General features: G+C 36.5%; 2 protein-coding genes across 3 annotated transcripts in view; both read left to right on the plus strand.

Annotated features, from left to right (window-relative positions):
- DNAJC1 (DnaJ heat shock protein family (Hsp40) member C1) overlaps window positions 1-25886 on the plus strand; it is a 222870-nt gene that overhangs the window by 107238 nt on the left and 89746 nt on the right. For both annotated transcript variants that reach the window (XM_025891920.2, XM_025891921.2), the window contains exon 8: window positions 7810-7973. In XM_025891920.2, coding sequence (XP_025747705.1) covers window positions 7810-7973 — 164 coding nt within the window. The remainder of the gene's footprint in view (window positions 1-7809; window positions 7974-25886) is intronic.
- Window positions 20416-21424, plus strand: LOC112838985 (ribosome biogenesis protein NSA2 homolog). The gene has a single exon (XM_025891844.2). The coding sequence runs from the start codon at window positions 20504-20506 to the stop codon at window positions 21284-21286; it is 783 nt and encodes a 260-aa protein (XP_025747629.1). The 5' UTR covers window positions 20416-20503; the 3' UTR covers window positions 21287-21424.

Genomic DNA, 25886 nt, shown 5'->3' on the forward strand with positions numbered 1-25886 from the left:
ATTTTGAGAATGTTCATTATTATTTATCAAACCATTTTTATATGGCTACTCTAAAATCCTAGCAGATACTTTGGATCTCTTTTTCATCTTGTTGATTATCTTTTTTATTCAAATTGAGATATTCTTGGTTCTTGGCATGATGAGGGATTTTTTTAAATTAAAACTTGGACATTTGGGGGCACCTGGGTGGCTCAGTTGGTTAAGTATCTGCCTTTGGTCAGGTCATGATCCCAGGCGTCCTGGGATTGAGCCCTGAGTTGGAATCAGTGTGGAATCCCCTGTTCAGCGGGGAGCCTGCTTCTCCCTCTCCCTCTGACTCTCCCCCTGCTCATGCTCACGCTCTCTCTCAAATAAATAAATAAAATCTTAAAAAAAAAAAAAAACTTGGGCATTTGGGGTATTATGTTATAATACTCTGAATCTTGTTTAAGTGTACTATCTTAATTGATGTTCTCTGACAGTGCTCTGGCTGAGCCAAGGAAGGGGAGAGTTGCTGCCCTATTACACTGTTACACTCAGGAAGTCCACAGACTGTTTTACAGCTGAGGGAGAGGGTGGTCGTGGATCTTCTTAGGGTTGGGCAGGTGTGGGTGTTCTCACTTGCCAGTGGGCCACACTGATAACACTCAACTGATATCCCCTTGCTGGGATAGGCAAGAATGCCTACTTACAGTTTCCCACCTGGCCTCTGCTGACATTGTGGAGGGTTGGTCTCTTTACTCCTGGGCAGTTGTGAAAGCCCTGTCTCTCCTCAAGACTTTCTCTAAAGCTGCCGTAGCAGGGAGAGGGGGGGATGCCCCATAAGCCCTGGGTAGATATGGAAGTCTAGGCTTCCCATTAGCCTAGGCTACCCCTACCCCTATCATTGACTTTACAGGGGAAGGGATCCTTATTACCTCTCAGCAGGAAAGAAAGTCTTTCCCATCACCCTGGTAGGGAGATCGGGGTGCTTTATTCCAGCCTCACAGTGGCAGAAGTCTAGGCTTCTATTTAGCCTTTGCTGGCAAGAAAGGGTTGGTCACAGTTTTATCCCTTGTTTGCTTGAAGTGTAAATCAGTTGTTATCTAAGCTTGTCTTACTATGCAAGGAAGCCAAGGGTACTCACCACCTTGGTGTTCATCATATCCTGTCACACCCAGCTGGCCTGTGTTCTCTTCAAAAATCAGTCTTCAGTATTTGTTTTATATGTAACATTTAGGGTCTTTCCATTTTCTTAGTGAGAGGAGTATGGAAAAGTACTTTTCCTCCATTTTTTTAGAAGTGGAAATTTTGAATTACTTTTTTAAAGTGATTTTTTAAATGCTTCCTTACAAAAGCATCAGACACTTGCAATTGTGATACAATACCCCAGAATTAAATATAAACAGCTACATTTACTTATTTGCTTTATAACTGATTCTCTATAAGAAGGCAAAATTAGTACTAATGAGGTGGGTTCTAGCTTATATGTGTTTTCTTCAAGCAGTATTTTGGTGTTCAAAATAAAGAAATTGAGAGAAGCTGAGTAATGTGACATACTTCATAAGGAGTCAGTTCTATGACTTGTTCCCCTTTTATGAAAATATTTTGAAAAACAAAAACCTGGTCTACAGATTTGGGCTCATATGGTACTCTGGTGACACCATCCTAGTTTTTTGATAGTTTTATATTAGATTCACCAGTCACTTAAATTACCAATTGTCTAATATAGTATCAGGGACTTTTTTTTTTTTTAATCACCCATCTTAAAAGCCTGGCAATATAAAGGTATGTAAGCAGTACAAGGTAAAATATAGTAGTTAGATACCACATAATTTCTAGTTAAGGTAATCCTTTTTAACTAGAACTGTTCCCACAGTACTGTATTCTTAATGTACATTATTCTTGGCACACACAAAATTCACAAACTTGAATGAAATGTGAGTGAATCAATAAATGATACTACTCCTACCTTCAAAGTTTTCTGTTCTTCTGGAAATTCTTTTATTGGAAGGGGAAATAAAATTCTTAGAAAATTAGGTATTAATTTGTTCTACTTTGACCTTTTCCCTTAGTTGTTTCACCTGGTCCACATATGCATTTTAGTACTTCTTCCTTTCTCCAGAACTCCCCTCTTTGTATCTTTTGTATATTAGGATAGTAATTTTTAAATCTTAACAGTACTATGTTTTTGTGCAGTTCTTTACAAGTTCTTTATATTCTAGGTACCATTCTAATCATTTTATATGCTTTAATCTCTTTACTCCTCATTAACAACTCATGAGATATAGTATTACCATTGTTCCCATTTTACAACAGTAAAGGACTTTAAGCAAAAGAGCTAGTAAATTGCAGAGGCTGAGTTTTAGTCCCAGATTTGTCCACAGTGAGAGCTTTTTCATTCTTTCATTCATTCATTCATTCATTCATTCATTCACTGTTTATTTAGCACCAGATATTGTCCCAGGCACTGGGAATTCAGTAGTGAACAAAAGAAATAGGAATTTTTGCCCATGTATGTGGCGCCTGGGTGGCACAATAGGTCAAGCATCCAACATCTGATTTCGGCTCAGGTCATGATCTCTGAGTCATGAGATTGAGCTCTTATGTAGGGCTCCATGCTGAACATGGAATCTGCTTGAGACTTTCTCTCCTTCTTCCTTTGCCCTCTCTGTCTCTCAAATAAATCTAAAAAAATTAAATAAAAAAAAAGAAAGAATTTTGCCCTCATAGAAAGAGTCAACAAGATGAGTAGTGATATAGCCTGGTGATGGGTATTAAAGAGGGCACATTCTGAGTAGAGCACTGGGTGTTATGCACAAACAATGAATCATGGAACACTACATCAAAAATTAATGATGTATGGTGATTAACATAACAATAAAAAATTTAAAGTAAAAAAAAAGATGAGTAGTGATAAATGCTGAAGTAAAGAGTATCAAGGAAGAGGGATGGGGAGCACATGTATATATATATGTGGATGTGGCAGGCCTACTGCAGGGATAAGGAAGGCTTCGGTAATAGAGAGACATTGGAGCAAAGACCTGCAGGAGGTTGGGGAGTAAGCAAGGCAGGTGAGGGAGTGGCTTTCAGGAAAAGGCAACTGATGAAAGGTTTGCATTTTTTAGGAACAGCAAGGAGACTGGAGAATATTAAAATGAGGTCAGAAAGATGATGAATGGGTGGGGATGGGAGGCATACTCACTTAGAGTAAGAACTTGGATTTTACTCTGGAATGGGAAGTCCTAGGAAGGTTGAGCAGAGGAGTGACATGATTTGATACATGTTCTAAGAATTCTGGCTGGGAGGTTAAGAACAGACTGAAACAAGGACTTGATACAAGGAGACCAACCAGTTGGGAGTTGTTGTAAGACAGACAAGAAATGGTGATGGCCTGGATCAGAGTGATAAAAGTAAAAAAATGGAATTCTTACGTATTTTGAAGTTAGAAACAAGATTTCCTACTGGATTTCATACAGGATGTAAGAGAGAAGGGGAAATTGATGACTCCAAGATTTGGGACCCCAGTAGGCTGAAGGAATGGGAACTATATTGGAAGAAGCAGATGGAAGTGAAGGGAATTTTATCAAGAGCTTAGTTTAACACATAGTTCTATCCCTCCTTAATATTTAGAGCACATTCCTGTACAAGTCAAGATTTCATTTCTGCAACTGTGCTGTGAGATAGGTAGAGCAGATATTTCATTTTACAGGTGGAGACTTAGAGATAAGTAATGTGAAGGAAATACTAATGTATTGGTGATTGACTAAAGATACAGAACCTAGTTTTTCTGACTTCTTGTTTTCTCATTTTTCTACCACTTTTCATATTAATGACATGATTTCAAATCTCCTTACTGTTCTGATAACTTTTCTGACATAATCTAGTTTTTCAGTTCTGGATTTTAAGTATAATGCTCAAAACTGATTAAAACTTCCTTCCTTTTCCTCTTCCAAGTTACATTTCATTAATATCTGCTGCACTATTGTCTCAGCATTTCCAAAGAGAAATCCTCTGTGCCTGCTAAAAAAAGAAGGTAATAACTTAAGATGTTATGACTTTCTCAGTTTAAACTCTTTTCTACTCTTTTCAAAACCATAGAGGTACAAGTGTTAATCAAGACCTAAAGAACAGGGGCACCTGGGTGGCTCAGTCGGTTAAGCATCTGCCTTCGGCTCAGGTCATGATCCCAGGGTCCTGGGATCGAGCCCCGCATCGGGCTCCCTGCTCGGTGAGCCTGCTTCTCCTCCCTCTGCCTGCTGCTCCACCTCTCTCTCACTCGCTCGCTCTCTCTGTCAAATAAATAAAATCTTTAAAAAGGAAAAAAAAAAAAGACCTAAAGAATATCCTCAGGTTCATGGTCAAAGAGCCCAAATTACTATTCAGCAAATGTGCCTTAGCATAATAAACACTGTTGCAGTGTGTGACAGGAAGTATTTGATCTAAATGGCTGACTTATTAGTTGAATTGTTTAGTGTAAGTTTCCAAATATATGAGAAGGTAGGCAACTTATGCCAGAGTTTTTTGTTTTTTTGTTTTTTGTTCCTGGACCCAAACTGTGTCATTTTGTTGAATAAGAGCCTTAAATGGAAGGACTCCCTTAAAATGATATTTGGCTCATTTCTCATTCCTTTGACAATCATGTTGAATAAATTTTTCTTTTGAGAGGAAACCATTTCTCTTCAGTCACTAGACACTTAAGGTAGCATGGGTTTTACTTCTTTTTTGATTTGTTTATTTTGGATTTTGTTGTTTGATTTTTCTTGTTGTTGTTTGGTTGGTTGGCTTGTTTTTGTTTCTAGCCTTTGTCAGGCTTGTCATTAAGAAGAACCAATCTATCTTAACTTGATGCCTAATAAGACTTACTCTTCCAAGAGAGACAAACCATAAAACACTCTTAATCCCAGGAAACAAACTGAGGGCTGCTGGAGGGGAGAGGGGTGGGTGGATGGGGGGGGCTTGGTGATGGACATTGGGGAGGGTATGTGTTGTGGTGAGTGTTGTGTATTGTGTAAGACTGATGAACCACAGACCTGTATCCCTGAAACATAATACGTTGTATATTAAGAAAATAAAAATTTAAAAGCTTACTCTTCTAGCAAAAATACTCTATACCTTTTATTTAACTCAAAAATTTCCCTATAAAATTCATCATACTGCTAAAAAAATCTTAGATTTGTGTTTCTTTTTTTTTATGTTAGTCATCATATAGTACATCATTAGTTTTTGATGTAGTGTTCCATGATTCATTGATTTGTGTTTCTTGGATGAACTATAAGTAGGGATGTGTTTATAATGCCAAAAATCATGATAGCTGGGCCCATACTAATTATATAGAGTTTATTGAAACCAGAAATTTGCAGGAAAGATGAGGGTAGTTAGCAAATAGAGGTCTTTTTTTCCCTTAGACATATTTTGAAAACACATTTTTTCTAACATATGAAAGATTTTGCCAAGCGCACAATGTTAGATGCTACAGTCTTAGCCTTGTATTAGTAAAGTAGCAAGAAATCAGTGAATATTTATAAGCTGTGGGTTTATTGATTTTAGAAGTTGTATTTTTAGATAGATTTATGTTATATAATCTTTAAATTTTGTTTTTATATTTATACCTACAACTTTATAAAAATATATAAGTATACATTCATATATATTATTTATTTTTTAGTGATATGTTCCTTCTCTTTTCCTTCATTGTCTCTATGCTTCCTCTTTTCTTTATCTCTACCCCCTATATACCTTATAGACACTCATCCATATTTTTCTCCATGCTTTTATAATGATATTCAAATACATTTAGATGAATATATATACACAGGCATATGTAGAGGTTTGAAGAGGCATTATTTTGTTTTGCAAATAGAGAATCTTACATGCTTTTCTCCATCTTGCTTTTATTTCCCGAACTCATGAAAATCTCTGTAAGTCAATCGGTATAGCTCTACTTCAATATCTTTTGATAACAAATTAATATTCCTTAGTATAGATACATCACCAACAATTATTCTCCTACTAATTTCTCCTAATATACATTTACTATGTTAACAGTTTTGTATCTATGAATAACAAATAATTGTACAGACATACATATATACCCATGTACTTACATACAATTACATTTTAATGCTTTTACTTCTGAGGGAATTGCTGGAGAAAAAAAATTTTTTTTTTTTAATCTTAACAGGTTCTCTTAGATCACTTCCCAAAAAGGCTATAATATAATAATTCACATTTCTACCACCAATGTAGAGATGGCCCTTTCCTGGCCAACAGTACCTTTTATTAGATTTTTAGATTTCTGCCCATATGATAGGTATAAAATCATATGTTATTAATCCAAACTGCATTTCTTTAACCTTTAGAGGATGTATCTTTTGTTTCTTGGCCATTTAGATTTGTTCTTTTGTGACTTTTGCCCATTTTTTTCTGTTGGGTCCTTATCCTCTTGTAATTTATAATATCTCTTTATATGTTCTCTATATCAGTCATCGTTTGTACTCTGAATTGTAGATACTCCTTTCAAATGTATTATTTCTCTCTTGATTTGTTTATTCTCTCCTTTATCTTTTTATAGCATCTGTATTTCCATTTTAGTTAAGATTTCCTCATCCTTTAAATAGTACATGTAGTTTTCTAGATTTCTTTTTGCAAGATGTTTATTATTTGGGTTTTTAAAGTCAAGTCTCTTATCTAACTGGAATTTATTTTTGTGTATTGTGTAAGATTCTGTCCAGTTTTCTTTCAACTGGATATTCAGTTGTGCCAGCATCATTTATTAAATCCTTTTCCCACTGAATTGAAACGTTTATGGATTCTGTGTTCTAGGAATTTATCTATTTCTATGACAATATTGTATTAGTTTTACTACATCAGCATTAGAGAATATGCAAACACACATGCACACACAATGGTGAAGATATGATTATAAGAAATTTGACTACAGAATTTGACTATAGCAATTAAGAGTGGAGTTGCTTCTCAATATTGACTCTAATCAAAAGGGCTTTAATGAAGAGGCCAGTTGATAGCCATCTATTAATAACTACCCCTGGTGCCATCAGATTAGATTTTGCATTTGTTAAAATATCGAAAAGATGAATGTATATACTATTTATCAAGAGCCACTTTTGCACCAAGTAGTATGTTAGCGTTATATCATTTTCCACATATCAGCTTTATAAGATTAGATTTAGCTTTCTCTTACAGATGAGAAAATAGACACTTGTTCTAAGGGTTAAGTTAATTGCCCAATATTATGTCACTATTATGACCAGGCTTTTTTCATTGTGTTAGTATGAAACGTTTCATAAAAAGTACTTTGAAAACTAGAGATATATACAAATTGACATGGTGGTTATATCGTGATCATCATCTCATCATTAGTATCTCTGAGTTTCATTTAAAAACAGTGCAGTAGCTAATGCACAATAAAACAGCTAGTTATTTATAGCAAAGCAATTGTAATTTTTTTTAACCCCCTTCACCCATTTCTCCCACTCCCCACACCTGCCTCTGAAAACCACCAATCTGTTCTCTATATCTGTGAGCTGGGTTTTTTGGGGTGTTTTGTTTGGTTTTGTTAAGATTCCCCACATAAGAGAGATCATACAGCATTTGTCTCTCTCTCTCTGACTTATTTCACGTAGCATAATGCCCTTGCAGTCCATCCATATTGTTGCAAATGGCAAGATTTCATTCCTTTTTATGGCTGAATTATATTCCATTGTATATAATTCTGTTTTGATGAAAGAACAATATATGTTTTTTCAAGATTCAGTATATGAATAAAATGTTAAAAATTATTTTCTTTCTTAACAAACATCAATAATTTATTCTCTTAAACATTTTTAGAACAGAAGAAAGTTAAAGTAAAAAAACCAAAACCTGAATTTCCTGTATATATGCCTTTAGAAAGTGCATATATTCAATCTTATGATCATGGAACTTCTATAGAAGAAATTGAGGAACAAATGGATGATTGGCTAGAAAACAGAAACAAAACACAGAAAAAACAGGTAAGTAAACTTTAAAAAATTTATTCTAATTAAATAAAATACAGAAAAGTACATAAAATATAAGTATACAGTTCAGTGAATTGTCACAGGTGAACCAAGTTAACTGTTGCCAAAATCAAGAAGATATAGAATATTGCCATTTTTCCAGACGCCTCCCTTGTTCTTCCTCCTGGTCTCTACCTTCCTTTTCTTCCACAAAGATAAAACAATCCTGACTTCTAACATCGTTGATTAGTTTTACCTGCTGTTTGAAGTTTCTAAATGGAATCATCCTGTTTTAGTCCATTCAGGCTGCTATAACAAAAATATAATAGACTGGGTGGCTTACACAACACACATTTATTTCTAACAGTTCTGAAGACTGGGAAGTCCAAGATCAAGACGCCGGCAGGTTCGGTGTCTGGTGGGGGCCCTCTTCCTAAGTCATAGACCGCAGTGTTCTCGCTGTGTCCTCACATGGCAGAAGAGGTGAGAGAGTGCTCTGGGGTCTCTTTGGCAAGGACACTAACCACATTCATGAGGGCTCCACCCTCATGACCTGATCATCTCCCAAAGGCCCCACCTCCTAATACCATCACATTGGGGGTTAGGATTTCAACATAGGATTTGGGGGGAACGCAAACATTCAGTCCATAACGCATTCCATATGTACTCTTTTGCATCTGCTTTCCTTCATTTAGTCTTATATTTGTAAGATTTGTCCATTGTTGTGTGTAGCAGTAGGTCATTCGTTTTCTTTAATGTGTATAGCAGAATTTTTTTTGTTGAAAATTGTATTTTTTCCAGTTTTTCACTACAATAAATAATTGTCCTATGAATGTTATTGTACTTTAGTATGCATATGTGTAAATTTCTGTTTTGAAGTTAAGTTGCAGTAAAGCTCAACTTTCCTTCTAAACAGTTTTTTAGAATGTTTTTACCAACTTATACGTCAGCAGCAGGATGTGAAAATTCCAGTTACTCTACATTCTTGCCAACACTTGGTCAAGTCTTTTGTATTTTAACCATTCTGGTAGGTATGTAGTGAAATCTAATTATGGTTTAATTTGCATATTTTTTGATCAATAAGATTGAATGAACACCTTTTCTTATGCTTATTGGACCCTGATAATTTCCTATGTGAAGTCTTTTCAAGTATTTTCTTAATTGGTTTGCCTGTGTTTTCTAATGATGATTTGTAAAGAGTTTGTTATATATTTCATAAATAGATCTTCTGCATATATTTTATCCCACTCTGGCTTGCCCTTTCACTCTCTTAATGGTGTCTTTTGATGACCAAAGTTACTAATTTTAATCATCATGCTTTTCCTTTCCTTTCCATACTTGGTGTATTTTGTGTTGTGTTTAAATCTCTTCCTACCTCAAAGTCATAAAAATATTACTAAATCCTTCTATAAGCTTTAATGTTCTGTTTTTCACATTTAGATCAATAATCTGGAATTTATTTTTGTGTGTGGGTGAAGTAATGTTTAAATGTAAATTTTTTTTCAAAAGTTTGCCAAACCAGTTGGCTCACTTAATGAAAATACTGCTTCCTACAGCTCTACAAATACCATCCTTATTTAAAAGAAATGTTCATAACTGTGTGGGTCTGTTTTCAGGCTTTCTACTTTGTTCTGTTAATCTACTTGTACATCTTGCACCAATACCATACAGTATTAATTATTGTAGATTTATAATAAGTACCTGGTGCAATAATTTTCCAACTTATTTTTCCTTCTATAAGATTACCACTTTATGTTTTCATATAAATTTTTAAAGTAGCTTGTCATTTTCCACGAATTATTCAGCTGAAATACTTAATTTGAAGTATATTGAATATATGTAGATCAATTTTTGAAGAATTGATATCCAGACAGCATTGATTCTAAAAACCATGAATAAACCCATTCATTTACATATTTAAAAATTTTTTAATAATGTGTTACAACTTTTTGTATGTACATATTGCATATTTTTTCCTTGGATTTATTCCTGGGTATTTAGTGTTTTTAGATGACACCATATATGATATTGTTTCTTAAATTTCACTTTCTAATTCTATTTAGAAATATAATTGATTTTTGTGTAATTACCTTATATCCAGCAACCTTGCTAAATTTATTTTTCAATTCTATTTATCTGTATATTATACTTTTATTTGTGCTAATTAGGATCTCTAATACATGTAGAATAGAAGTGATGATAGCAAGTATCCTTGTTTCATTTCCAATCTCAAAAACTTCCATCACTGAAATTTATTTCATCATTGAAATTATTTATTAAAATTTCATCTTTTCATTATTAAATACAACGTATGTTGCCAGCTTTTTATAGAATTTTTTATTGAGATATATTTCACATAACATAAAATTCACCATTTAAAAGTACATACACTTTGGTGGTTTTTAGTCTCTTCACTGTGTTGTGCAACCATTACCACTATCTAATTTGAGAACATTTTCATCACACCAAAAAAAGTAAAATAACCCTCTACCTGTTAGCAGTTAATTTCAATTCTCAGCCTTCCTCTTCCATGACAACCACTGATCTACTTTCTGTCCCTATGAATTTGCCTATTATAGACATCCCATGTAATTAGAATCATGCAGTATGTGCTCTTTTGTGTTTGGCTTCGCATAATGTTTTCAAGGTTCATCCGTGCTGTAGCATTTAACAGTGATGATGACACAGTTTCTATATCTTTAGTCCTTGTATGGGACATATTGTCTTTTTTCTTTGCAGGCCTTGTAATTTTTTTTTGTTGTTATTGAAGACCAGATATTATGAATATTATAACTTGACAACTCTAGAAACCAGATTCTGTCTCCTTTCTAGGATTTGTTATTTGGTCTAATTGTAGTTGTTTGTTTAGTGCTTTTTTGAACTAATTTTATGAAGCCTGTATTTTTTTGTCACGTGTGGCCACTGAAATCTGTTTCATTAGCTTAGTGATCAGCTAATAATTGGACAGAGTTTCTTTAAATGCCTAGAGCCCAAAATTCTTCCAGTCTTTGCCATGGTTTCTGTGTATGTATTGGAGATTGCCTTCCATACTCAGCCAGGCAGTTTACAACTCTGCCTTAGCCTTTACTTTGTGTTTCCAAAGACACTCAAGGTCATCAGGTAGTGAGAACTTTTGTCATTTTCAGGTCTTTTCTGAGCATGCTCACAGCTCTGAGCATGCATGTAGACTTCTAGATTCCCAGGAATGTCAGAGCATCCCATTCCTCAGCCTTTCCTCCCAAGCTTTTTGGTTAATCTCTTGTTTTCCCAACTGTTTTCTATCACCTCAGTCAGCGGTGGCTAAAATATTAGCCTGTAAAAGTTTTCAACAAATGCCTCCAAGGGGGGCGCCTGGGTAGCTCAGTCGTTAAGCATCTGCCTTCGGCTCTGGTCCTGATCCCAGGGTCTTGGGATTGGGCCCCTGCATCGGGCTCCCTGCTCAGCGGGAAGCCTGCTTCTCTCACTCCCACTCCCCCTGCTTGTGTTCCCTCTCTCATTGTCTCTCTCTCTGTCAAATAAATAAATAAAATCTTAAAAAAAAAAAAATGCCTCCAGGGAAGCAGCTTTAGAATTAGGCCAGTTTTGAGTTAGGGAAAATAAAGACAAGCTTTTTGAACCTGTATTCCAGGGAGCCACCAGACAGGTTAGAACAAATAATTATAATTCTTTGCAAATTAGCTCATTCTGCAACTGCCATGATTAGAAATCAGTTACTATTTTCACAAGAGGTGATGAGCTGTGGAACAGGGGATAGGACTAGGGTCCATCAAAGTGCCACAAAGTTTGCTGTGCTTTTTTTAATTGAAGTATAATTGACATACAGTGTTATATTAGTTTCAAGTGTATAACATATGATTCAACATTTGTGTACATTACTCTATACTCTGCACAATAAGTCATCATCTGTCACCATACAACATTGTTACAGTATTATTGACTATATTCCCTATGCTCTACTTTTATCTCTGTAACTTATTTATTTTATAACTGGAAGTTTGTACCTCTTAATCTTCATCTATTTTGTCCATCCCCCAACTCCCCTTCCCTCTGGCAACCACCAGTTTGTTCTTTGTATTTAAGAGTCTGTTTGTTTGTTTTGGTTTTTAGATTACACGTATAAGTGAAATCATATGGTATTGTTTTTCTCTGTTTGACTTATTTCACTAAGGATAATTCCCTTTAAGGCCATTCCTGTTGTCACAAATGGCAAGATCTGATTCTTGTTTTATGGTTAAATAATATCTCATTGCGTGCACGTGTGTGTGTGTGTGTGTATGTGTGTGTTTTGTGTGTGTATCCCATCTTCTTTATTGATTCGTCTATCAATGGACACTTAGCCATACCTTGACCATTGTAAATACTGATACAGTAAACTCAGAGTGCATATATCTTTTTGAATAAGTATTTTCATTTTCTTTGGGTAAATGCCCAGTACTAGAATTACTGGATCACATGGTATTTATATCTTTAATGTTTCAAAGAACCTCCATACTGTTTTCCATATCAACTGCACCAATTTGCATTCTCACCAACAGTGCACAACTGTTCCCTTTTCTCCACATCCTCACCACCACTTGTTATTTCTTGTCTTTTTGGTACTAGCCATTCTAACAGATAAAAGGTGGTATCTCATTGTGGTTTTGATTTGCATTTCCCTGATGAGGAGTGATACTGAGCATCTTTTCATGTGTCTATTGGCCATCTGTATGTCTTTTTTGGAAAAATGTCTACTCAGATCCTCTGTTTTTTCATTGTAATGTTTGGATTTTTTTGGTGATGAGTTGTATAAGTTCTTTGTGTATTTTGATATTAATCCCCTATGGGATATATCATTTTGCAAATATCTTCTCCCATTCTGTGGGTTACTTTTTTGTTTTGTTGATGGCTTCCTTTGCAGTGCAAAGCTTTTTATTATAGTGTAGTCCCAATAGTCTATTTTTCTTTGTGTTTCCCTTGCCTGAGAAGACATATGCATAAATATGTTGCTAAGACCGATATCCAAGAGTACTGCCTATGTTTTCTTTTAGGAGTTTTCTGGTTTTCAGGTCTCACATTTAGGTCTTTAATTCATTTTGAGTTAATTTTTGTGTGAGGGGTAAGAAAGTAGTCCACTTTCGTTCTTTTATTGGTAGCTGTCCAGTTTTCCCAGCATCATTTATTGAAGAGACTGTCTTTTCCTCATTGTATATTCTTGCATCTTTTGTCCTAAATTAATTGACTATATAAGTACAGGTTTATTTCTGGGTTCTCTATTCTGTTGATCTATGTATCTGTTTTTGTGCCAGTACCACATTGTTTTGAATACTGTAGCTTTGTAGTATAGTTTGCAATCTGGAAATGTGATACCTCCAGCTTTGTTTTTCTTTCTCAAGATTGCTTTGGCTATTCAAGATTTTTTGTGGTTCCATACAAATTTTACGATTATTTCTGCTAGTTCTGGGAAATATGCTGTTGGTATTTTGATAGGGATTGCATTGAATCTGTAGATTGCTTTGTGTAGTATGGACATTTTAACAATATTAATTCTTCCAATCCACGAGCATGGTGTATCTTTCCCTTTGTGTCATTTTCAGTTTCTTTTATGAATGTCTTATATTTTTCAGAGTACAAGTCTTTTATAGGACTATGTTGAATAAAAGAGGTGAGAGTAGACACACTCATCATGTCCCTGACTTTAAAGGAAACACTTTTGGTTTTTCACCATTGAGTATGATGTTAACTATGGTTTTGTCCCACTTGATTGTGGTAAATGATTTTTTTTAATGTATTGCTAAATTTGGTTTAATACTATTTTATTGAGGATTTTTGCATCTATGTTCATCAGAGATATTGGCCCATAGTTTTCTTTCTTTGTAGTGTCTTTGTCTGGTTTTGATATCACAGTAATGCTGCCCTCACAGAATGAATTTGGAAATTTTCCTTCCTCTTCTGTTTTTTTGGAAAGTTTGAGAAGAATAGGTATGAACCCTTTAAATGTTTGTTAGAATTCACCTGTGAAACCATCTGGTCCTGTACTTTTGTTTGTTGGGAGTTTTTAGATTACTGATTCAGTTTCATTGCTGGTAATCCATCTGTTCAAATTTTCTATTAATTCATGATTCAGTTTTGAAAGATTCTATGTTTCTAGGAATTTATCCATTTCTTCTATGTTGACCAGTTTGTTGGCATGATTTTGCATAATATTCTTTATAATTTGTATTTCTGTGGTGTCAGTTGTTATTTATTTTCCTTTATTTCTGATTCTACTTATTTGAGTCCTGTCTTTTTTTCTGATGAGCCTGGCTAAAATTTTATCAATTTTGTTGATCTTTTCAAAGAACCAGCTTTTGGTTTCATTAAGCTTTTGTATTGTTGTGTTGTTGTTGTTGTTGTTGTCTCTGTTTCATTTATCTGCTCCAATCTTTATTATTTCTTTCCTTGTTCTAGCTTTGAGTTTTGGTTGTTCTTCTTTTCAACTTCCTTTAGGTGTAGAGTTAAACTGTTTATTTGAGATTTTTCTTGTTTCTTTTTTTATTAAGTTTTTTACTTTAATTCCAGTATAGTTAACATACAGTGTTATATTAGTCTCAGGTATACAATATAGTGATTCAACAATTCTATACATTACTCAGTGCTCATCATAATAAGTATACTCTTTAATCCCCATCACCTCTTTCACCCATTCCTCCCCCACCGGCCCTCTGGTAGCCATCAGTTCTGTATAGAGTCTGTCTCTTGGTTTGTCTCTCTCTTTTTTCTTCCTTTTCTCTTTTGTTTTTCTTAAATTCTACATGTCAGTGAAGGGATTTTTCTTGTTTCTTGAAGTAGGCAGGTATTGCTATAAACTGCCCCTTTAGAACTGTTTTAATAGTGTCTCAGAGATTCTGAACCATTGTCTTTTTGTTTTCATTTGTCTCCATGTATTTTTTAATTTCGTCTTTGATTTCTTCATTGACCCCGTGATTGTTGAGTAGCATGTTGTTTCACCTCCACACATTTGTGTTTTTTTCCAGTTTTTCTTCCTGTAATTGATTTCTAGTTTTAAACTGTTGTGGTCAGAAAAGGTAATTGTGGGGCGTCTGGTGGCTCAGTCAGTTGAGCATCCAGCTCTTGATTTTGGCTCAGGTCATGATCTCAGGGATGTGAGATTGAGCTCTGCATTGGGTTCCACACTCAGCATGGAGTCTGCTTGAGATTCTCTCTCTCCCTCTGCCCCTCCCCCTGCTCATGTGCACTCTCTCTCTCTCAAATAAATAAATAAATCTTTAAAAAAAAAGAATAGATAATTGATATGATTTCAGTCTTCTTAAATTATTTGATTTGTGGCTAAATATATGATCTATCTGGGAGAGTGTTTCATGTGTACTTGAAAAGTATGGGTATTCTGTTTTGGGATGGAATGTTCTGTATTTATGTTAAGTCTGTCCATTTTAATATGTTCAAAGCCACTGTTTCCTTGTTGACTTTCTGTCTGAATGATCTATCCATTGATGTAAGTAGAGTGTTAACTATTATTGTATTACTACTATTATTGTATTACTGTCAATTTCTCCTTTTACATTTGTTAATATTGGTTTTAGGTATTTAGGTGTTCCTATGTAGGGTGTGTGTATATATTTACAATTGTTATATCCTCTCATTGGATTATTTTATCATTAGGTAGTGCCCTTCTTTGTCTCTTACTGCAGTCTTTGTTTTAAAGTCTATTTTGTTTGATATAAACATTGCTGCCCAACTTTTTTTCACTTCCATTTGCATGGTATATGTTTTTTCATCCCTTCACTTTCAGTCTGTGTGTGTCTTTAAGTCTGGAGTGAATCTCTTGTAGGCAGCATATAGTTGATTTTTTTTTTTTTAATCCATACAGTCACCCTAGTTCTTTTTTTGGAATATTTAGTCCATTTACATTTAAAGTAACTATTGGTAAGTAAGTATTGCCATTTTGTTAATTGTTTTCTGATTGTTTCTGAAGTCCTTTTATGTTCCTTTACTTCTTCTCTTGCTCTTTTCCTTGTGAATTGATGGTTTTCTTTAGCATTATACTTGGAATCTTTTCCTTTATTTTTTGTGTATCTATTATGAGTTTTTGATTTCTGTTTACCATTGGGTTCATATATAGTATCTTATATGTATTGCACCGTATATTAAATTGATGGTGGCTTAAGTTTGGACATGTTCTAAAATCACTAAATTTTTATACCCTTTTCCACATTTTATGTATATGATGTCATATTTTACATCTTTTTATTTTGTGTATCCCTTGATGAGTTTTTGTACGTATTGTTGATTTACTACTTTTGCATTTTAACCTCCACACTGGCTTTATAAATCACTGATCTATTATCTTTACTATATTTTTTGTTTTTACCTATGAAATTTTTTGCTTTCATAATTTTCTTCTAGTTATGGCCTTTTCTTTCCATTTAAAGAAATCGCTTTAATATTTCTTTCAAGGTTGGTTGAGTGCTGATGAACTTTAACTTTTGTTTGTCTAGGAAACTATCTCTCCTTCTATTGTGAATGATAACCTGGCAAGGTAGAGTATTCTTGGTTGTAGTTTTTTTTATTTTCAGCACTTTGAATATATCATACCACTTCCATCTGGCCTGCAAAATTTCTGGTGAGAAATTAGTTGATAGCCTTATAGGGGTTTTTTTTTGTACATAACTATTTTCTCTTCTTGCTTTTAAAATTCCCTCTTTTATACAAACAATGAATCATGGAACACTACATCAAAAACTAATGATGTAATGTATGGTGATTAACATAACATAATAAAATAAAATTTTAAAAAATGTAATGTTTGGCCCAATAGCTAATTGTGCAACTTATACTATGCATTCTATTACTAAAAAGAACTAAGTAGATACTAAATACCATGAAAATTATTTTGTCGCAAAAACCAAGGAAACTTTGGGCACCTGGGTGGCTCAGTCGTTAAGCGTCTGCCTTCGGTTCAAGTCATGATCCCAGGGTCCTGGGATCGAGTCCCACATTGGGCTCCCTGCTCTGCAGGAAGCCTGTTTCTCCCTCTCCCACTCCCCCTGCTTGTGTTCCTGCTCTCGCCATCTCTCTTTCTGTCAAATAAATAAATAAAATCTTAATTAAAAAAAAGGAAACTTTGTTCTTATTCTAAAAATGCAGAGGAGGTTTAAAATCTTTTTTTTAAAAAACAGAACTAATGAATCATTGAACACTACATCAAAAATTAATGGTGTACTATATGTTGAATTGAATTTAAATAAATAAAAAATGAATAAAAAATTTTTAAAAATTCCCTCTTTAACATTACTTTTTGCTATTTTCATTATATGTCTTGGTGTGGGCCTCCTTGGGTTCATTTTGCTATGGGCTTTGAGCTTTCCAAACCTACACATCTGTTTCCTTACCAGATTAGGGAATTTTTCAGCTATTATTTCTATAATAAGTTTTTTGCCCTCTTCTTTCTCCTCTCCTTCTAGGATCCCTATACTATGAATGTCATTCTGCTTAATGATATTGTAGAGTTCCCTTAACCTATTTTTATTATTCTTTTTTTCTTTTTCAGGCTCAACTTTGTTGCTTTCTATTACCTTGACTTCCAAATCAGTGATCCATTCTATATCCTCTAATCTTTTTTTTTTTTTTATTTTTCAGAGGGAGGTAGGGGAGGGGCAGAAGGAGAAGGAGAGAGAATCTCAAGAAACTCCACATCCAGGGTGGAGCCTGATATGGGGCTTGATCTCAGAACCCTGAAATCGTGACCTGAGCCAGAATCAAGAGTCGGATGCTTAACCAGCTGAATCACCCAGGCACCCCTGCATCCTCTAATTTATTGTTGATTTGTTCTAGTGAGTTTTTTATTTCAGTTATTGAATTTTTCAGCTCTGACTGGTTCTTTTTAATATTTTCTATCTCTTTGTTGAAGTTCTCACTGAGTACATCCACTCTTTTATCAAGTCTAGCGAGTATCTTTATCTCCATTACATTAAATTCTGTATCAGAAAGTTTACTGTTCTTATCAAGAAGTTGCTGACTTGGGGGAACCTGGGTGGCTGGTTGGTTAAACCTCTGACTCTTGATTTCTGTTCAGGTCATGATCTCAGGGTCCTGAGATCGAGTCCCACATTAGGCTCTGTGCTCAGAGTCTACTTGAGGTTCTCTCCCCCTGTCTCTCAAATAAATAAATCTCTTTTTTTTTTAAGCTGGTTTTCTTGAAATGGTCCTGCAAACTTTTGGCTAATTTCCAGAATTCAGAAAAAGCTGATTCTTAAAGTTTTTGCCCATTTTTTTCTTGCTTTGATGGAGAGATGGAATTTGGAGTTCCTTACTCTGCTTTTTCATTGACATCATTGTAGATTTTTAAAAAAATCGAATTAAGTAAGTTCTCTTCCAAGTTTTGCTATGAATTTTTATTCATTAAAAATTAATATTATCGGGAGGCAGAGTAAGATGGTGGAGGAGTAGGAGACCTGGATTTCATCTGGTCTCAGGAATTCAGCTGAATAGGGATCAAACCATTCTGAACACCTACGAACTCAACAGGAGATCGAAGAAGAGAGTAGCAACAACTCTCTGAACAGAGAAGCGACCACTTCCTGGAAGGTAGGACGTGCGGAGAAGTGAATCCGAGGCGATATTCGGGAAGATAGACAGCGGGGGAGGGGGCCTCCGTCGGCCGCTTCTGGCAAGTGATAGAGCCGCGGAGCACAAGATCAGAACTTTTAGAAGTGGCTCCGCTGAGAGACGTCGCTCCAGTGGCTAAGCGGGGGATGGAACCCTCACGGGACAGTGTTGTCTTAGGACCCTCGGGGTCACAGAAAGACCAGGGGTGCCTGAGTGTGGCAGAGCTCCCAGGTATCGGAGCGGGGAAGCCGGCTGCAGAGACGGAGCCAAGGCGCGGGCTCTCAGCTCGGGGTTGCCATAAACTGTGATCCTCGGCAAAGTCGGGCCACTGCTCCTCCAGCAGGGACCCAACAAGCGGCAGACCCGGACCCAACAAGCGGCAGACCCGGAGAGACTCCCCTTCCTCCCCCAGAAGGAGCGGCGCAGGAGTGCACCGCATGGATCTGCTGGGTTTGGAGACTCCACATCGAGTCGGGTGCCAGAGACAGAAATGCTTGGTCACAGGCCGGGTGAGCACGGAGTGCGGCCAAAGACGGGGGACACGGGAGTGACTGACTGCTTTTCTCTGGGGGCGCACTGAGGAGCAGGGCCCCGAGTTCTCGGCTCCTCACGGGCAGAGATTGGGAGGCCGCCATTTTCACTCTCATCCTCCAAAGCTGTACTGAGAGCTTGCAGGGAACAAAAGCTCCCAAGAGCAAACCCGAGCAGATTGCTAAGCCCGGACCGACAAGGGCCAGGCAATTCCGCCTCTGGCAAAGACATTTGGGAACCATGGCAACACGCCTCTCCCCAAGAAGATCAGCAAGAACAGCCAGCCAAGACCAAGTTTACCAATCAATGAGAATGGGAGAACTCCGGCGCTAGGGGAATACTGCACATAGAATTCATGGCTTTTTTAACATGATTCATTAGTCTTTCAAAGTTAATTTTTAACTTTTTTTTTAATTTTTCTTTTTCCCTTTTTCAGCCAACATCTTATCAATCCCTTTTTTAAAAAAAGCATTTTCATTTTTCATTTTTAGTCATATTCTATCCCTTCATAGTACTTACCCTTATTTTTAGCATATATATATATAAGTTGTTCTCTCTTTAAAATTTTGAGATACAGTTTCTTCTAACATATCAAAATATACCCTAAATCTCTAGTGTATGGCTTTGTTCTAGTCTCCTGCCTGATCACACTCTCTCCCCCATTTTTTCTTTCTTTCTTTCTTTTTTTTTTAATCCTCTTCTTTTTTCAAGCACATTACCAATGGCTTTTTTAAAATTTTTTATACTTTTAATCTTTACAGTAATATTCCCTCTCTTCAATATATCAACCCTTATTTTGTACATATATAAGTCTTTCTTTCTTTAAAATTTTAGGAGGCACTTTCTTCTAACAGACCAAAATACACCCAAAATCTAGTGTGTGCAAGTGCTCTATGCACTAGCCCAATCATATTTGATCATATTATGTTTTTTTTTGTTTTGGCTCGGTTTTCTTGTTTGTTTGTTTCTTTTTATCTTTTTGGTTTTTTTTTTTTCTCTTTTTTCTCTCTTTCCCTTTCTTTTCCCCTGGTTTCAGGTCTTTTCTGATTTGTTTAGAGTATATTTTCTGGGGACGTGGTTAACCTGTTAGCATTTTGTTCTCTCATTCATCTATTCTCCTCTGGACAAAATGACAAGACGAAAGAAATCACCTCAACAAAAAGAACAAGAGGTAGTACTGTCTGCCAGGGACCTACTAAATATGGACATTAGTACGATGTCGGACCTAGAGTTCAGAATCATGATTTTAAAAATACTAGCTGGGCTTGAAAAAAGCACGGAAGTTATTAGAGAACCCCTTCCTGGAGAAATAAAAGAACTCTTTCCCGTCGCGGCTTTTCGTGGAGTCAGTTCGCGGGTCTGGGAGACCCGAAAATTGAGAGCTTCTACGCTCCCCGGCAGCTGCACCCAACGGCTCTGCGGCCGTCACCATGCCACAAAATGAATATATTGAGTTACACCGGAAGCGATATGGCTATCGTTTGGATTACCATGAGAAAAAAAGAAAGAAAGAAGGTCGAGAGGCTCATGAACGTTCAAAGAAGGCAAAAAAGATGATTGGTCTGAAAGCTAAGCTCTACCATAAACAGCGCCATGCTGAGAAAATACAAATGAAAAAGACTATCAAGATGCATGAAAAGAGAAACACCAAACAAAAGAATGATGAAAAGACTCCACAAGGAGCAGTACCTGCATATCTACTGGACAGAGAGGGACAGTCCCGAGCTAAAGTACTTTCCAATATGATTAAACAAAAACGAAAAGAGAAAGCGGGAAAATGGGAAGTTCCTTTACCCAAAGTCCGTGCCCAGGGAGAAACAGAGGTATTAAAAGTGATTCGAACAGGAAAGAGAAAGAAGAAAGCATGGAAAAGGATGGTCACTAAAGTCTGCTTTGTTGGGGACGGCTTTACTCGAAAACCACCTAAATATGAAAGATTCATTAGACCAATGGGCTTACGTTTCAAAAAGGCCCATGTAACACATCCTGAATTGAAAGCCACCTTTTGCCTGCCAATACTTGGTGTAAAAAAGAATCCTTCATCCCCACTATATACAACTTTGGGTGTTATTACCAAAGGCACTGTAATTGAGGTGAACGTGAGTGAGTTGGGCCTTGTGACACAAGGAGGCAAAGTTATTTGGGGCAAATATGCCCAGGTTACCAACAACCCTGAAAATGATGGATGCATAAATGCAGTCCTGCTGGTTTGACAGCAGTTTCAGAGAAGTAATTCCTTATAATTACTTAAGATTACATACCGATCAGGAAGACCACCATTACTGTGGTGGTTCTGAATACTACCAGCCTTACGTGTCTACAGTCATCAAGAGAAGTATTTATTCTATTGTGAAAAACATTAAAATAGACATTTATTAAAAAAAAAAAGAAATAAAAGAACTAAAATCTAACCAAGTTGAAATCAAAAAGGCTATTAATGAGATGCAATAAAAAATGGGGGCACTAACTGCTAGGATAAATGAGGCAGAAGAGAGAATCAGCGATACAGAAGACCAAATGATGGAAAATAAAGAAGCTAAGAAAAAGAGAGATAAACAACTACTGGATCACGAGGGCAGAATTCAAGAGATAAGCGATACGATAAGACGAAACAACATTAGAATAATTGGGATCCCAGAAGAAGAAGAAAGAGAGAGAGGGGCAGAAGGTATATTGGAGCAAATTATAGCAGAGAACTTCCCTAATGTGGGGAAGGAAACAGGCATCAAAATCCAGGAGGCAAGAGAACCCCTCTCAAAATCAATAAAAATAGGTCAACACCCCAACATCTAATAGTAAAACTTACGAGTCTCAAAGACAAAGAGAAAATCCTGAAAGCAGCTCGGGAGAAGAGATATGTAACCTACCATGGTAGAAACATTAGATTGGCAACAGACCTATCCACAGAGACCTGGCAGGCCAGAAAGGACTGGCATGAGATCTTCAGAGCACTAAACGAGAAAAATATGCAGCCAAGAATACTATATCCAGCTAGGCTGTCATTGAAAATAGAAGGAGAGATAAAAAGCTTCCAGGACAAACAAAAACTAAAGGAATTTGCAAACACGAAACTAGCCCTCCAAGAAATATTGAAAGGGGTCCTCTAAGCAAAGAGAGAGCCTAAAAGCAGCATACACCAGAAAGGAACACAGACAATATACAGTAACAGTCACCTTACAGGCAATACAATGGCACTAAATTCATATCTTTCCATAGTTACCCTGAATGTAAATGGGCTAAATGCCCCAATCAAAAGACACAGGCTATCAGATTGGATTTAAAAACAAGACCCATCAATATGCTGTCTGCAAGAGACTCATTTTAGACCCAAAGACACCCCCAGATTGAAAGTGAGGGGCTGGAAAACCATTTACCATGCTAATGGACACCAAAAGAAAGCGGGGGTGGCAATCCTTATATCAGACAAATTAGATTTTAAACCAAAGACTGTAATAAGAGATGAGGAAGGACACTATATCCTACTTAAAGGGTCTATCCAACAAAAAGATCTAACAATTGTAAATATCTATACCCCTAACATGGGAGCAGCCAATTATATAAGGCAATTAATAACAAAAGCAAAGAAACGCATTGACAACAATACAATAATAGCGGGGGACCTTTACACTACCCTCACTGAAATGGACAGATCATCTAAGCAAAAGATCAACAAGGAAATAAAGACTTTAAATGACACCCTGGACCAAATGGACTTCACAGACATATTCAGACCTTTCCATCCCAAAGCAACGGAATACACATTCTTCTCTAGTGTCCATCGAACATTCTCCAGAATAGATCACATCCTACGTCACAAATAAGGTCTCAACCGGTACCAAAAGATTGGGATTATTCCCTGCATATTTTCAGACCACATTGCTTTCAGACTGGAACTCAATCACAAGAGGAAAGTCGGAAAGAACTCAAATACATGGAGGCTAAAGAGCATCCTACTAACGAATGAATGGGTCAACCAGGAATTTAAAGAAGAATTTTAAAAAATTCATGGAAACCAATGAAAATGAAAACACAACTGTTCAAAATCTTTGGGATACAGCAGAGGCAGTCCGAAGAGGAAAGTATATAGCAATACAAGCCTTTCTCAAGAAACAAGAAAGGTCTCAAATATACAACCTAGCCCTACACCTAAAGCAGCTGGAGAAAAAACAGCAAATAAAGCCTAAACCCAGCACAAGAAGAGAAATAATAAAGATCACAGCAGAAATCAATGAAATAGAAACCAAAAACACAGTAGAACAGATCAACAAAACCAGGAGTTGGTTCTTTGAAAGAATTAACAAGATTGATAAACCCCTGGCCAGACTTATCAAAAAGAAAAGAGAAATGACCCAAATCAACAAAATCATGAATGAAAGAGGAGAGATCACAACCAACAGCAAAGAAATACAAACAATTATAAGAACTTATTATGAGCAACTCTATGCCAGCAAATTAGATAACCTGGAAGAAATGGATGCATTCCTAGAGATGTACCAACTACCAAAATTGAACCAGGAAGAAATAGAAAACCTGAACAGACCTATAACCACTATGGGAATTGAAGCAGTCATCAACAATCTCCCAACAAACAATAGCCCAGGGCCAGATGGCTTCCCAGGGGAATTCTACCAAACATTTAAAGAACTAATACCTATTCTCCTGAAACTGTTCCAAAAAATAGAAATGGAAGGAAAACTTCCAAACTCATTTTATGAGGCCACCATTACCTTGATCCCAAAACCAAAGACCCCATCAAAAAGGAGAATTACAGACCAATATCCATGAACATGGATGCAAAAATTCTCACCAAAATACTAGCCAATAGGATCCAACAGTACATTAAAAGGATTATTCACCCGGACCAAGTGGGATTTATCCCTGGGCTGCAAGGTTGGTTCAGCATCCGCAAATCAATCAACGTGATACAATGTATTAACAAAAGAAAGAACAAGAATCATATGATCCTCTCAATAGAAGCAGAAAAAGCATTTGACAAAGTACAGCATCCTTTCTTGATCAAAACTCTTCAGAGTATAGGGATAGAGGGTCCATACCTCAATATCATAAAAGCCATCTATGAAAAACCTACAGCGAATATCATTCTCAATGGGGATAAGCTGAGAGCTTTCCCCCTAAGGTCAGGAACGCGGCAGGGATGTCCACTATCACCACTGCTATTCAACATAGTATTAGAAGTCCTAACCACAGCAATCAGACAACAAAAAGAAATCAAAGGCACCCAAATCGGTAAAGAGGAAGTCAAACTCTCACTCTTTGCAGATGATATGATACTTTATGTGGAAAACCCAAAAGACTCCACCCCAAAGCTGCTAGAACTCATACAGGAATTCAGTAAAGTGGCAGGATATAAAATCAATGCATACAAATCAGTGGCATTCCTATTCACCAACAGCAAGACAGAAGAGAGAAATTAAGGAGTCAATCCCATTTACAATTGCACCCAAACCCATAAGATACCTATGAATAAATCTAACCAAAGAGGCAAAGGATCTGTACTCAGAAACCTATAAAATACTCATGAAAGAAATTGAGGAAGACACAAAGAAATGGAAAAACGTTCCATGCTCATGGATTGGAAGAACAAACATTGTGAAGATATCAATGCTACCTAGAGCAATCTGCACATTCAATGCAATCCCCATCAAAATACCATCCACTTTTTTCAAAGAAATGGAACAAATAATCCTAAAATTTGTATGGAACCGGAAAAGACCCCGAATAGCCAGAGGAATATTGAAAAAGAAAAGCAAAGCTGGCGGCATCACAATTCCAGACTTCCAGCTCTATTACAAAGCTGTCATCATCAAGACAGTATGGTACTGGCACAAAAACAGACACATACATCAATGGAACAGAATAGAGAGCCCAGAAATGGACCCTCAACTCTATGGTCAACTAATCCTTGACAAAGCAGGAAAGAATGTCCAATGGAAAAAAGACAGTCTCTTCAACAAATGGTGTTGGGAAAATTGGTCGGCCACATGCAGAAGAATGAAAATAGACCATTTCCTTACACCACACACAAAAATAGACTCCAAATGGTTGAAAGACCTAAACGTGAGATAGGAGTCCAACAAAATCCTAAAGGAGAACACAGGGAGCAACCTCTTCAACCTCAGCCGCAGCAACTTCTTCCTAGAAACATCGCCAAAGGCAAGGGAAGCAAGGGCAAAAATGAACTATTGGGATTTCATCAAGATAAAAAGCTTTTGCACAGCAAAAGAAACAGTCCACAAAACCAAAAGACAGCTGACAGAATGGGAGAACATATTTGCAAATGACATATCAGATAAAGGGCTAGTATCCAAAATCTATAAAGAACTTATGAAACTCAACACCCAAAGAACAAATAATCCAATCAAGAAATGGGCAGAAGACATGAACAGACATTTTTCCAAAGAAGACATCCAAATGGCCAACAGACACATGAAAAAGTGCTCAGCATCGCTTGGCATCAGGGAAATCCAAATCAAAACCTCAATAAGATACCACCTCACACCAGTCAGAATGGCTAAAATTAACAAGTCAGGAAATGACAGATGTTGGCGGGGATGCGGAGAAAGGGGAACCCTCCTACACTGTTGGTGGGAATGCAAGCTGGTGCAACCACTCTGGAAAACAGTATGGAGGTTCCTCAAAAAGTTGAAAATAGAGCTACCCTATGAGCCAGCAATTGCATACTGGGTATTTACCCCAAAGATACAAATGTAGGGACCCGAAGGGGTACGTGCACCCCAATGTTTATAGCAGCAATGTCCACAATAGCCAAACTGTGGAAAGAGCCAAGATGTC

The sequence above is a fragment of the Callorhinus ursinus genome, unplaced genomic scaffold, assembly GCF_003265705.2.
Source record: "Callorhinus ursinus isolate GAN/ISIS: 27379988/994484 unplaced genomic scaffold, GSC_fseal_2.0 scaffold63, whole genome shotgun sequence".
NCBI classification, from domain to species: Eukaryota; Metazoa; Chordata; class Mammalia; order Carnivora; family Otariidae; genus Callorhinus; species Callorhinus ursinus.

Excerpts from the sequence above, each read along its gene's own strand:
- LOC112838985 (XM_025891844.2), top strand. The coding sequence starts at position 20,504 with ATGCCACAAAATGAATATATTGAGTTACACCGGAAGCGATATGGCTAT.